Source organism: Watersipora subatra, chromosome 5 (genome assembly GCF_963576615.1).
Source record: "Watersipora subatra chromosome 5, tzWatSuba1.1, whole genome shotgun sequence".
In the NCBI taxonomy this organism is placed as follows: Eukaryota; Metazoa; Bryozoa; class Gymnolaemata; order Cheilostomatida; family Watersiporidae; genus Watersipora; species Watersipora subatra.
In genome coordinates, this window is record NC_088712.1 from 47,985,428 (window position 1) to 47,999,813 (window position 14,386).

Genomic DNA, 14,386 nt, shown 5'->3' on the forward strand with positions numbered 1-14,386 from the left:
AATTGTTGAAATAACTCCATGACAACACAATCATTGAGATAACTCCATGACAACACAATTCTGGATATCTCCAAAAATATTGTATAGCAATTGGTATGTTTGCAAAGCACTATAGTTGCTGATTGAGTGAGATAATGGCAGAAACAGTAAGGTAATGGCAAAGTTAAAATGGACAGTGCAATAAGCTTCGGCACACCAAGAAAGCTTTGAGTCACACCAGTTACTTGTGGTAAATTGAAAAGAAAAGCTGAAGAGAGTAGTTAACTCCCAATAAAGAAATGGAGGAGAGCAGCTTCTGCATTGTGAGTCAGGATTAAACATGAAGTGATTGGTGCAATTTTCACCCAATGATATATAACAATGCGCTTAAAGATGTGATTGCGTCAAATTGTAGCTGATTTTAATAGAAAGCATCGATGTTTTTCTATCATTTGAGATGTTGTTTGTTGTTTTAGGCGAGCTCATTGTCAAGATATTTGAAGGTTATAATCGAAAAAAATTGATCGCAGTCAAAACGCTCAGGCCAAAAAAACATGTCCAGACTTGCCCAAAATAATGTAACACGTGATACAACCTGTCTCTATCTCTTGTATTCACATCGGCTATTGCGATAAAAGTCTAGTCCTACACGGCTTTATTGGTATATATTTTATTTTGTATTTGCTCATGATTGCTAGGATAAAATTTTAAATCTAGCTACAAATACATTATTATAGATGTCTCAAATGTCTCAAATAAGGATATTAACAACTTGTCATATTAGCTTTCTCTAAATACTGTGTGAACATCTGAGTGCCGACTACGATTCTGCCAATCTATGGTAACTAGGTCGTCAAGTTAACTTATTTTATCGCGGCCTTTGTCTCAGTATAAATCAACATATGAATTCTCAGGTTTTTAGCTGTCAGTTGTCTGCTTAACTTATCTAAATAATAAGACAACTCTAACTAATATCTACAGAATAACATATACAACACTACATGACATTTGCAAGAGAATCTGTACCTGCAGTATGTGCGCTTTGCTAGCGAGTCCACTGTCGGGGTCAACAGCTGCTCCTCCTTTCACCATTTGCTTCTGCATACCTGAGTCTTCCTTCAAAAACTGTGACTCTATAACAAAAAATATACTCGTTTTTGCAATGCTTCAGTTGAATACAAATAATTTTAATAAATACACTAGAGTTGTCTTCTCCCATATATCTGTAAGAGTCATCAGTCATCAATGTGTGTAGGAACTAAAAGATTCAATTGACTAATGAGTGTACAAACTAACAAGCTTAGCTGGTCAACTGGAAATCAATAGCTCTCATTGGCCAATTACAGCTGTTTGCAGGAACTAACAGTTGTAATCGGTCAACAAGTGGGTGAACTAGTCGTTTTAATGGGTCAATGTGTTAGGGAACGAAATTTAAATTGGTCGTTACATTGGAGAACCAAGTTTTGTACTCTTTATTTACAAGATTGTTCTAGCTCTTTGGCTTTTTGATCATAAAATAAAAAATAAAAAGTAACAAACTTCCACAAAGACTTGAATAGCTAGCAGTGCTCGGATTATTAACCCCGATAGGAAAACAAGGTAGGAGTTGAATTATCTTGAAAAAGCTTCTAAAGGAAGTAGTAACGTACACTGAGTAGCCTAGAGCTTTTCAGTTAGGGAAGTTCATCTTTTTGCAAATACTTAGGCTACTCCAACGAAAATGATTAGAAATCATCCTTGACCTTCACCACTTGTCATACCCCAGAATGAAAAATGATTATAGATACTTGCTCCGATAGATATCACCTGATATACAGTAGACGCCCTTACAACATAAATAACCCGTTTATGCTATAGGGTTTTCACGTCATACAAAGCGTAAAATACATGTAAATAACCTACTCCACTCTAAGATCTTCCAAAACTCACCCCTTTGGCCCTTAAAAATAAAAAACTTAAATTTAGCTACTTAGTATTTTCTGTTTCAGTTCCATCAACAAGTTCTTCCAATATATGAAAACGCACAGAAAAGGCTGCAAAAAGGTGATAAAATCTTAGGCACCACAACGCCACAAGCGAAGTCTTGCTATGCATTGGGAGTATATACAAACTAATAAAAAATGCAATATACTAATATTACACAAAATATATATAATAGATACTTCAGATACTCCTATATGTTGTTTCTTCTCTAAAGTGCAGCAAGAGAGAAAACGATAATTTTAAAGGTAACTATGAGACTCTTATTATTCAAATCAAAATTGAGAACTTGCACTGACACTTTACGCTTTATGAAATTTCTTACATAATATGATGCAAAAACTTCACATAAATTCTTTACGCTCAGTGAAGTTTATGTGAAAAGAGGTTTACATTATGCAAGATACTATGTGACGACAGGCGATAGCTGGGCCAAAGGAGAAGAACCATCAGGATCGGCCGGCGATGCTAAGTCAGGAGGTCAGCTCGGCCCCCACAAGCTGATAGAGATTCAGACAGGCCTTGCCAGGCTAAGCCAAGAAATGACCGAGCCAGTACTCAGCTCAGCCAGCCGTTGGCTGGTAGGACAGCCGGGCCGACCACCAAGCCGGCAGAAATAAAGACCAATCTGCGACCGAGCCTGCAGATGACAGACCGACCTGTGACCGAGCTAGCAGATGAAAAACTACCTGCTACCGAGCCGGTTCTGGAAAAACCGACTTGTTCCCAAGTCGGCTTTCCCGAAAAAGGGGTGAAGCCCCTTTTCGCAAAAGCCGACTTGGGAACAAGTCGGCTTTTCACCAACATTCAGATCAAATGAGCCCGGATGACGCAAACAAGCCAGAGCACGGGAAAGACTCATTCCATGCAGTTGATTGTATGTGTACTCTTAACTGTATCTATTATATATTTGAGAAATCTACATTAGCCTTATATACTGAAAGTTGTGCGGTTCTCTGCGTAGTAGTAAAGGGTCGCAGTAGATTTCTTTATAACTACTGTCCATACCCGACACTGTAAGGCCTGCATCATTGCATAGTGAAGATTTGAAAGGGTAATGCAGAATAATATAAAATTCAATAGTATGAGACAAGTAAAAGAGTCTTCTCGAGTCTTATTATGACAATCAAAGGCCAAGTTGCCTTACTGATAGAGTTACCAAAGAATTAGCTCTATGGCTTTCTACAAAACCTCAAATATACTAAAACTATCGATGACACACGGTAAAAATCGTATTAGCTGTAAGTAACTTAAGATCCCAATGACCTATGGAAACGCTGACATCAGCAATTTACTAGCTCTAAGGCTAATTTCAAAGCTCACCAGCTCTAGCCTCGGCAGCCCTCACAGCAGCACTTTTAAGAGGTCGTTTGGCATCAACTACGCTAGTGAAAGCCTTTTCCAAACCTTTTCCCCAGTCAGAGATCTTATATGCTTTTACCAATTCAGCTGGAGAGCCCTCCTTGCACGCTTCCAGGAAACCTGCACAAGAGAATGATGCACTAGAATCAACCCCTCAACATATGTTACTCAAACGGGTAGACATGCAACATGAAGAGTTGTGTCCTCTCTCTGATTAACCATAGACAACTTCCTAACAAGATAAATTTCAGAATGAGAGAACTCATTATTTCGATACAATTCTCCATTCAGGCATTTAGTAAGCCTCTTTTTTCCGGTTATTTTCACTTTTGGAACTTCATCTGAAGGCCTTACGGTAGACATCATGCTTGTGCAATAGCAACTAACTATTTTCTGGGTAACAAGTAAAGATCTGGCTACACATATGAAATGCGTCATTTGTGTAGCTAACAATGTTGATGCATCACGTCTACAACCGACATATGGGTCTATGTCAGAACCGATGAACCTGTGATTGGCTGAAATAATTCATTATAATAATCTCAATTCAATTTTTTTTGTTTCCAACTTAACGAAATTGCGTACAAGGTTCTCAAACATCACTTGGGGATTCCAGTAGCGGGCTACACAGAGTGAAGCATGCGACCAGCCTTACCTTCATCGGAGCATTAAATAAAATATGTCCGATCATTCCCAATCTCTGATTAGCCTTAGATGTTATTGTATCGACCATATATTCATGCATATAAGCTTATCTCGTAAAACAGCCCTGAAATCAGGGAATTTATAGGAATTCCCATATAAACTGACCCTATAAACCGTAACACGTGGTATGTACCTATCAAAGCAAAAAACTGCAGAACTGAAGCGATTTTTGTCGGCTTGGTGCAAAACAATTCTGATTGGTGAGTAGTTGTATAATTAGCCTATCGTGCCATCGCTCAATTGAAAGGAAACAATCATCTGCTTGCGTTGAACCAATAGAAAACATGTTTGCATCTTACATTATCCTTGGTTTCGCTTTGCAAAAACACTATTTTATAGCTACGGTATTTCTTCTTCGCAATGATCAGATGCATTACAGCTACGCAGGTTTTACAAATTGTAGATCGATAGACTTATGATGATTATCTATAGCAATAGCAGTGGTGAAAGTGAGTATTTATTTTTAACAGTAATAATACTGTCGTAAGCTATCAAGCCATAATAATAGTGGTAATTCGTCTGACCCGGAACACTCAGCTTGTCAACCACGATAGTATGAAGAGGACAAAAAAGTTTCCCAACTCATTTTGCAACACATTAGTGGCCTTTTTATGACATCAGATGATGTAAAAATTTATGCTAATTAATTTGATCAAAGGTTATAACAACATATGCTCTAATGTCAAATAATGCAATTGCATGTGACGCACGTGAAACGCTAGCGAACACGTGTATGACTAACCAATCATTAAGCATGATACTATCAAACAAGAGCTGCTTTGTGTGGGTGCTTTGTGCAAGCTCTCAACGACAGACAGCTTTGGAGAGACAAAGTCTACATGCACCGGTCCCGTAGCCATCACTACTGTCCCAAACAGACTGTAAGTAAAAGGCTATCACCAACATGTTTAGCAAGGTTCGATTTGTAGTTGTTAAAATTAAGTTAGCATGTCATCTTGTTTGCTTTCAATCAATTGCTTTGATAAAAAAATTTATGTTCTAGAATTGGTTTATATGCGGGAATATACGTTAAATGTATTTCCCACCAAAATCGTCTGAAATGAAAACATCCAAGTACTTAGAACTGTTACTAATGTTGATATGGCCATTTAGGTGACTGGACTGCTACTGACCTTCCTAGAAAACCAGACATTTTGGCATTTATCAGTATTAAAATCCATTTTTCTTTTAATGAACTTTAATAAATATGAATTTTAATTTATATTCATTTTAACGAAATTTTTAAATTTATTAAAAGATTAGTGTGTGCTGCTGATAACCTCATATGTAGGATCAACAAGCGCTGCCAACATTCCAAAAGATATAACAAGGAAACATAATATTGCCAGGCACTATCGAGATGGATTTTAATAACAAGCCAAGGACGAGGTTTCTTTAACATGACTAACTTGTGACGAGCTAATACCGAAGCATCCTCTTGTCACAACTGCCTCCCATCCAATTACACAACCTTACAGCATTAAAGATGAACAGGCACCAAATTTTAATAAATACTACCGGAAAGTATCTATATTTTTCTATCATTTGCGATAGTTTTTATGTTTGAAGTGATCTGACTGCCAGGATATTTCAAGATTCAAACTGGCAAAACCTGGTCACGGTCAACCCTTTGACCAGGTATAGGCCCCCCAAAAACAACCGAAACTCATGTAATTTATTTTCGAAAATTCAATAAAATCGATATTTGATGAACATGCATAGCTCAAATCTTAAGTTTATTTCTATGAACAAAATTTTTTGCACATATACATTCATTCACATGTCTACTACTCAAAAAAAATACAACCATGTGCAATTGTCCCTGTATGAAATGCTTGGAAGCATTTTTTTCGGTAGAGTCAAACGCTATAACGTAGCCGTGCGAGCCACCATAACGATCGTTTTTTCTGCATAATCCAAGTATATTAAAAGTCCAAAAATTTCACACCACTTCTATCATTTGAATTATTTTTATTCTGATCAGACAAAAAATCACTAATGATCGCAGAATAAAATAATCTTTTATTTTACCGTTTTGAAAGTCGAGCCGATGTTGACTGGTTTTTCCAACTTTTAATCTTTTCCAAGGAATCGCGATTTGTTTAGCTTTTAGCACAAAGCAACGCCTCTCAGATAATCGTTTCCTACTGTAAACCATCGACCCATATATTGTTGATGATAATTAAAACTTACTAGTGTTCATATCCTTTGTTTAACGTTACTAGGCGACAGCTTTATAAACGTCTACCGAAATAGACATAAATGTCGTTTCCAAACGCAACCGGTAAACGACATTCTGGTTGTTTCCCCTGCCAAAGGGTTAAACCACTCAGATCAAGCAAAAGTGTGATTATGACATCTATAGTTGGAAAGAGACCAACAGAATAGTGAGGCGTAATGTTGCAACTTAGACGCAGTCGCCGATATCAAATATAGCAATGATAGCAACCAATGATGTCATTTCACACGTATTTTTTTTTAGCGTTGTAACCACGATCCAAGTTTGTCAATCTTAATCTTGATGTATTCTGGCATTCAGATCACCTCAAACATCAAAAACAATCGCAAATGATAGAAAAACATTGAGACTTTCCAATAAAATTTAACAAAACTTTCTGAAAATTGATCTTTGTCTTCAACACCGTAACACCTGAAGCGTGTGGCGGGTCTACCATAAAACCTGAAGCATGTGACAGGTCTACCATAACACCTGAAGCGTGTGACAGGTCTGACCTTCTGCTAACACCGGAATATCCAAGTCTTTTATTTCCTTCATTTTCTTGCCCATCTTATCTACATCTTCTTTGGTGCTGATCACCGCTGACACAGAGCTGTCTAACTTGTACACCATCTTGCCTCCCATACTGCTGATCAATGCCTTAATAGCCACTTTATTCCTTTCTATGCTGCCTAAAACAATAGCTTCAGGACTTCAGGACAACCATGACTAATTGAGAGCATGCGATAACTTAGCATCAGGCCCAAAAATAGCAACTAATTGAGCATGAGATCAGCTAGCCTAAAGTTGAATATTAGTATCTACTTGAGCGCATAATTGTCTAGTCTAAAATATGATGAAAAAAGAAACTAATTTGCAAATGTCTAGCCTGAGGTCCAACAGCAGCAGTTAATAGAGGATTATTCTGCTCAAGCTACAAATGTGATGAGAAGACAGGCAAATAGAAATATTAATTTTCAGATATTAAACCAAGAATGTTGCATTGAGAACTAAACTAAATGAAATGTAAATCAATTGATCCCTCGATTTATTAAAGTTATCTTGGTCTATGATAATATAATCCTCAAGTATCGTGAATTCTGGTGCATAAGTCAAAAGTTCGACACGAAATTTTAAGCCTAAAAATTCATCCTTGACTTAAAAGGCGGCGATATTTTTCATGCCACAAATTCTAGTATATTCAAACTTGAGAAAACCATAAAAAATAAACCAAATAAAAGTAATATGATATGACATACAGAGTTTTATGTGTATAATAGTAAAATACTAGTAATGCTATTCGACATGAAATGGATCAAACACTAAATCCCATTCTTTACCATTCAAATTGTCATAGCAAAGGTTTACTTGTGGAATAATTCGTAGTATCTGTATACAAGCCCACACTTCGATAATCCATGTGACACATCCGCCATCATTCATCCATATTTTTATGTACAGAAATCATGGTGCCCTGCAGTGTTGCTTTTCTTTTAAATACATATTATTAAAGGTGACAGTTTCGTTCTATTGGCGAAGCAGGCAGATGGTGAAAAGTTGTTTGTTGCGCAATGCGATGTTCATCAGAAGTATCTTCTCTCGTTCCTTTGATAATTGTAATGCCGACGATAACAAAAGATCTGGGCGTTTTTATTGATGACGCAATTTACTACTGAATGCTATTTTTTTAGCCACACATCACCTGTCTCTGATGTCAACTGAAATATTTTGATCAAGCGGTTTGTGCCAGAGAAGGGGTTGACTTGTATGGCAAGTACATGTCAAAACCGGGAACTTAAAATCAAACTTATAGACCTCGACTTCTACGGCGGCGCCTCAACTTGTACGCTGGAACTTACGGCACATAACTGAAGATTTATGTCTTCAGGTCTACCTGACTCAATGATAATATATATCGACACAAACCAAGCTGCGGCGAGTTGCTTATGAATTACGATCTTACATCCTAGCATGCCACCTAAAGAGCAGATTTAGAAAGGCCTATTAGCATTTTTTAATCTTGAAGCCAACATTATGAGAAGACGACTCTAAATCTGGACACAATGTTTAGCACAATGTGAAAGATGATGACGATGGTGAGTTCGGACACATGAAAACAACTTAATAATAATATTATTAATATTAGCATTAATAATATTGCAATAAAGCGGAGCAACCAATGTTATAAATTACAAGGATTTGACCATTCTGACCTCTGCACCTGCAATTTTTTTACTCAAAAGAGAAACCAGGTAAAACAGCTCCACCATTGAGCTTCTTAATATACTCAAATGTTAATCATCTCAAACTTATGCAAAATGTAGATCGAGGATATGTACAGGTTGTACCTTGTGGGAAAAAGGTTATGCCAGCAAGAGCTTCGTGGTTAACTTGGCTAGCAGCGAGGGTGGCCTTAGGAATTACCCGCTCTCTCTTTGAATACTTGTACGTTTTGAGAAAGGCTACATCCTTGTATTCGGGAGGCACTTTAAAAGCGTGCCTTTTAGGGGTTCCCGTCTGGTAAGAGCACCTGGTCCACTCAGAGAGATTACCAGTGCACTTGTATGCATCTGTCCTGTAATTGTAGCAAAGCTAAACTAACTTGAGTAAAAACCAGGATAACTTCAGTAAAAGTATACCTATCACAGTGTTCTAAGATATATATTTCCTATTACATGTATTAGCATTTAACCATTGCTGCCTGGTCCAGACTTCTGCAATGAGTTGTGAAGTTTCCATTGAGCTATTGATTGAGCCATAAAATTACTTCTACCAATTTGCTATTAAACAATTTAGGCTATTAACAGTGATAATTTTTACACTTTTTACATTAAACGGAATCCTCATGAAGCAAGGGTTCAGTTACAGTAACCTAAAAACTTTATAAAAACAATAATCCCACGACCAAACGAGCGGATGCGAAGTTAATGAGTTTTTATCCCACGACCAAACGAGCGGATGCAAAGTTAGGGAGTTTTTATGATAAATGCATGTGCACACAACTTACGAAAATTATTCATCAACAATGAGACGAACCCTTCTTTGAAAATATCATCAACAAATTTAACCATCGTTTTGTAGATTAGTTAAAGTATAATAACGATACAAAACACATATAGGCCTATTTAAATATGTTACCAAGTCTTTGTAAATTATCGAAATTCTCTAAAAACTTACCCATCTGATCGGATTATACACAAATAGACAGATTTATTAAGACAAAAATTGTCACAAAACGCTTGAAAAGCTTGGTTTAATAAAAGTTAAGACCGGAAATTGAAACGGCGGTCGACAGATAATAGAACGATCAAGTCGTGCGCATTTCGCGAAAAAATAACGTGCACTTTTCACCAGTCTATAGCATTGTCGAACTGCCGAAGGTTTCGGCAATTAACATAGGAGTACAGAAATCGTTTCATTTTTGCCGATTTCAATTTTTTCATTTTCTTATGAGATTATTACAATAATTAATTATAAGTTTGGATGACTACAGAACAATGACTACGTAGCACAGATTTTCTAAAAATCTAACGCAGTGTAAGTAAAGGGAATGACGATGATATTTTTTCTAACGGTTCTAATGAGATTATTACAATAATTAATTATAAGTTTGGATGACTACAGAACAATGACTACGTAGTACAGATTTTCTAAAAATCTATATAAATATCACAACTTCGTGATATTGATAGCTATGACGTTTTAGAATGTAAACAAAATTGTGCATTGGTTTTATATTATTACTATATTAATAATATTGGTTATTCTAATAATATCAGTGCATTTTACTTCTAATATTGGCCAATATTGCATTTCTCCTTTTGCAGGAGGAGAGATATAAACATATAATCTTTTCCTTTCATTATTGCTATTTGTTGTATATAATAACACCAACACCCAGTACATTACAGCTACCATTGCAGTTATCCTATTTGACTGCTAATATTGCATTTCTCAACCATCAGTACCCTTTCTTTTTTCCACTATCACTTTGGTCGTAGGCTGTATGACAGTGGTATTTCTAGTTATAAGTACCTTGAGTCAGCATTTCTGCTGTCAACATGTGCAACCAAGAGAAAAACAATCATATTTCTGTTGAAATAGTGAGAGATACATATTGATAGAAAATAGCTGACGAGAATCTGAATGACTCCAGCATATGCAAATCTCTAATATTCTATGCGTGGGGAATCCAGAAAAAACCCTTAATGCTAAGCAGGCCAGTTAGTTTAATATGTCACTTAGATGTGAAAAGATATACACCCCAAGGTTGTTATTGCTCTTCCATCACACTTCTTGACATTGGCAGCAAATTCAACTGTGAGCAATGTGAATAACCAGGTAGGTTACAAGAAGCATATGCGTATAAAGGTATAATATATGATTGAAGTATGGCGAGTCAAATTCCTAAACTGTACACTGAGAGTAAAGGTTTACAGGTAAAGAAATAAATACAGTGTGCAGTGTATAGGAGAGAGAAATCAAGAAGTAATGGTGACAACATAAAGACAACATTGCGTAAAGCTATACACTCAGCCAGAGCGACCTTTTCTGTCAATAGGTACAGGTGCTTCACCGTAATGTTAAAATGAAACATTTATGATAATAATAAATAAATATTAAATGAAGTAAATGAAACATTTACGATATGAATGAATAAAGTTCACACACTACATAATGGCGCGAAAGAGATAACTCATATGTAATACGATAGAATAAATGACACATACTTGAAAACCAGCTGGCCATCTGTGCACTCGGGGCACCTGCTGAGCGCGCCAAAAACAAGGCAATCAGAGAGCCTGTCAAGCAAGTCACTTTGTCCATTCACGACATTCTGGTTGTTGTATTCAAGGAGACCCTTCATGGCATTTGTGGACACCTCCTTCTCAAGGAGGTCTCTATACTTCCAAATGGCTTGACTCTGCTCCTGGAAGTGAGTGGACTCTTAATACAACAATCTCTATTATCTTATGTTATTCGTATGTTAAAGAAAAACATAGGAACTCAATATATTATGTCTGAATAATCTAAATAAATGGTAAATTACCATAGGCATTATGATGCACTGCCATATAAAGGTATAATATATGATTGAAGTATGGCGAGTCCAATTCCTAAGCTGTACTCTGAGAGTAAAGGTTTACAGGTAAAGAAATAAATACAGTGTGCAGTGTATAGGAGAGAGAAATCAAGAAGTAATGGTGACAACATAAAGACAACATTGCGTAAAGAACGACTGCGATAAAAAGGGCAGTATGCTCTATGGCGGTAATTTTGAAACCCATTGGTGACGTGAGAAATCGTCAGGTGTGCCATGACAAATTATCAACAAAAGGCCTCTTCTTCGAACTGCATCATTGTTATTATTGGCTACTGTCCATCTATCTATTCGCTTTTTGGTCATAAAGCACAGAGAATAAGTATTGGCACAAGTATTCTGTGGCGAAGGAAGGTAATCGATTAACGCAGTTGACCAGATCGTCAGTCTGCTAAGCATAATCTCATAGGTTCGAACCTCATGGACAGTAATTTTTTCTCGGATTGGCACAACTATTTTAAAGCCTAGGAAGGTGGGCAGGAGTTTCACACGTCTTTTTACCAATTCTGCATAGATATTTATGTTGCATTCATGAAAACAGTCGCAAGTTTCACACTTCATGGGTGTATAAATACAGTACATTAAAAACTTATTAGCTGAGTACTGTATATACTCATGAATACTTTGATCTAATGAATACGTCGATTTCGTGTATATTTCAATCTCATGTATACGCCGATCTCTTGTATACGCCGATCTTAAGACAAAAAATTGCATCATTCTAGGCATTACTCATGTATTAGTCAACCCTACTATTCAAGAATATTCTAGAATTATTATATTGAATTTTGTTCTTCCGGAATAAAAAACAAAACTTTCTATCTGTATATTAAAAGCTTTTTGCACTACTCAAGACGATAAATATAGCTCTTTGACATGTTTTAAACGATGTTTGGAATGACTCGTGACACTCATCTTGGTACACCGACAATCTAACCCTTCCGCGACACAACCGCATTCCAAAGTTGAAGAATAAACTTTAGTAGGCTAAGAGCTATGGTATCGTTCGTGAAATGACTGCGTGCTTAACGGGAGTCAAATGGTGTCTGTTCTCAATCCGTGTTTTTTACTCCGTGGCTAATAAACAAACGAAAAAGCAATCGGGTGCGTGACAAACGGTATCTATGGATCAAAGTCTAATTAAACATTGATCGGAATTTACAGTTTTAAAATTGCGCTCAAAACTTTCCCAAATATTTTACTAGTTAAATTTAAAACCAACCAAAAAAGTACAGCACAACAATGGCGGCTGCCATGTTGTGACTGAGTGTGCTGTTGTATTCACTGGGAATTCTAGTAATTCTGTGAAATAACTTTAACATTTACAAGACAAAGCACCTTTATTATCAATGTTTGTTAATGCTTGATACCACGGCATGTATATTGCGTGTATAATAACCAGGCTTTATTTTCATATTCACATTCTATTCAACTCAGTGGCAGGCGGCAGCATGTCCATAAACATTACTCATGTATAACTCAAAAAGTTTTACCTTTATATCATTTCGCGGAAATTTTTGTGAATTACACATGAGTATATACTGTGTATGCATTACTGCATTCGAGTGTCATTTTGTTTGATGGTGTGTTCCAGGACTTTATAAACATAAAAAAGCACCACAGCTCAAGGTTGAAAATTACCGCTCTCTAATATAAATGACATCATGTGGTTAAAGGTTTTAGGATTGTCACATCTGAGAAAGATAACAATTTTCGCTAGTTATAACCTGACAAGAACATAAGAGTTCTTTATGAAAAACAACAGGATATTACCATGGAGTAATAATCATAAAGCTATCCGTTCATAAACACTATAATGAATAACGATCAAAGAGATCTCTGACCATAGGCACATATTTAATAGCAAATATAAGTGCATCTGGCTATAAATGTCTATCACAAATGATATATGAGAGATATCTAGTATAGACAGAGACAGCTATCATGATTTAAAATCACAAAGCTAGCTGCCCACAGACGAGTACCTTGAGCAATTTAGCCTCTTTGGCATCTTCAACTTTTGCTTTCTTTCCGTCTACAGCATCCTTTGCTGGCTCAGCCTTTCTCTTCTTACTGAGAATAAGAAATTCATATACAGAACAAATAATACACACTAGAAACTTGTTTATAACCCAAATCTCGAACAAAAAAAAGATAAAATAATAACTTGAATGATTTCAAGCGCAATGAAAAACTTAAATAAACTCAGATCTCAACATAAGTTGCCTTTTTAACTAATGCTATATATAATATAAGATATATAATTATATATTATATAACATATATATATAAAATTTAAATTATATAATATACAACAAGCAAGAAAACCTATATCTACGGTGTCAGTGAAGGTTGAAACTTGAAACTTCTTCACACAAAAATAAACAAGCATTCAATATGGCTACAATTGCTCAAAAATCAAAGAAGCGAAAGAAGAATGTCATTGGAAACTTACAAGATATAAACTTTTGTAAAAAAAGCTACCTTATACAACACATGCTTACTGTGTGAAACTACTTTGTATAACATATGCTTATTGTGTGAGACTACTTTGTACAATACATGCTTACTGTGTGAAATTACTTTGTACAATACATGCTTACTGTGTGAAATTACCTTGTACAACACATACTTACTGTGTGCAACTACTTTGTACAATACATGCTTACTGCATGAAACTACCTTGTAAAATATATGCTTACTGTATGAAACCACCTTGTACAATACATGCTTACTGTGTAAAACTACTTTGTACAATACATGCTTACTGTGTGAAATTACCTTGTACAACACATACTTACTGTGTGCAACTACTTTGTACAATACATGCTTACTGTATGAAACTACCTTGTACAATATATGCTTACTGTATGAAACCACCTTGTACAATACATGCTTACTGTGTGAAACTTTTTTGTACAATACATGCTTACTGTGTGCAACTACTTTGCACAATACATGCTTACCGTGTGAAACTACCTTGTACAATACATGCTTACTGTGTGCAATTACTTTGTACAATACATGCTTACTGTGTGCAA

At 36.0% G+C, this 14,386-nt stretch overlaps 1 protein-coding gene across 1 annotated transcript in view; it reads right to left on the bottom strand.

Annotated features, from left to right (window-relative positions):
- LOC137396903 (poly [ADP-ribose] polymerase 1-like) overlaps window positions 1–14,386 on the bottom strand; it is a 41,377-nt gene that overhangs the window by 14,984 nt on the left and 12,007 nt on the right. The window contains exons 6-11 of the mRNA XM_068083202.1: window positions 13,331–13,418; window positions 10,975–11,174; window positions 8,593–8,819; window positions 6,760–6,936; window positions 3,283–3,441; window positions 1,006–1,112 (exon numbers count right to left, since the gene is read on the bottom strand). Coding sequence (XP_067939303.1) covers window positions 1,006–1,112; window positions 3,283–3,441; window positions 6,760–6,936; window positions 8,593–8,819; window positions 10,975–11,174; window positions 13,331–13,418 — 958 coding nt within the window. The remainder of the gene's footprint in view (window positions 1–1,005; window positions 1,113–3,282; window positions 3,442–6,759; window positions 6,937–8,592; window positions 8,820–10,974; window positions 11,175–13,330; window positions 13,419–14,386) is intronic.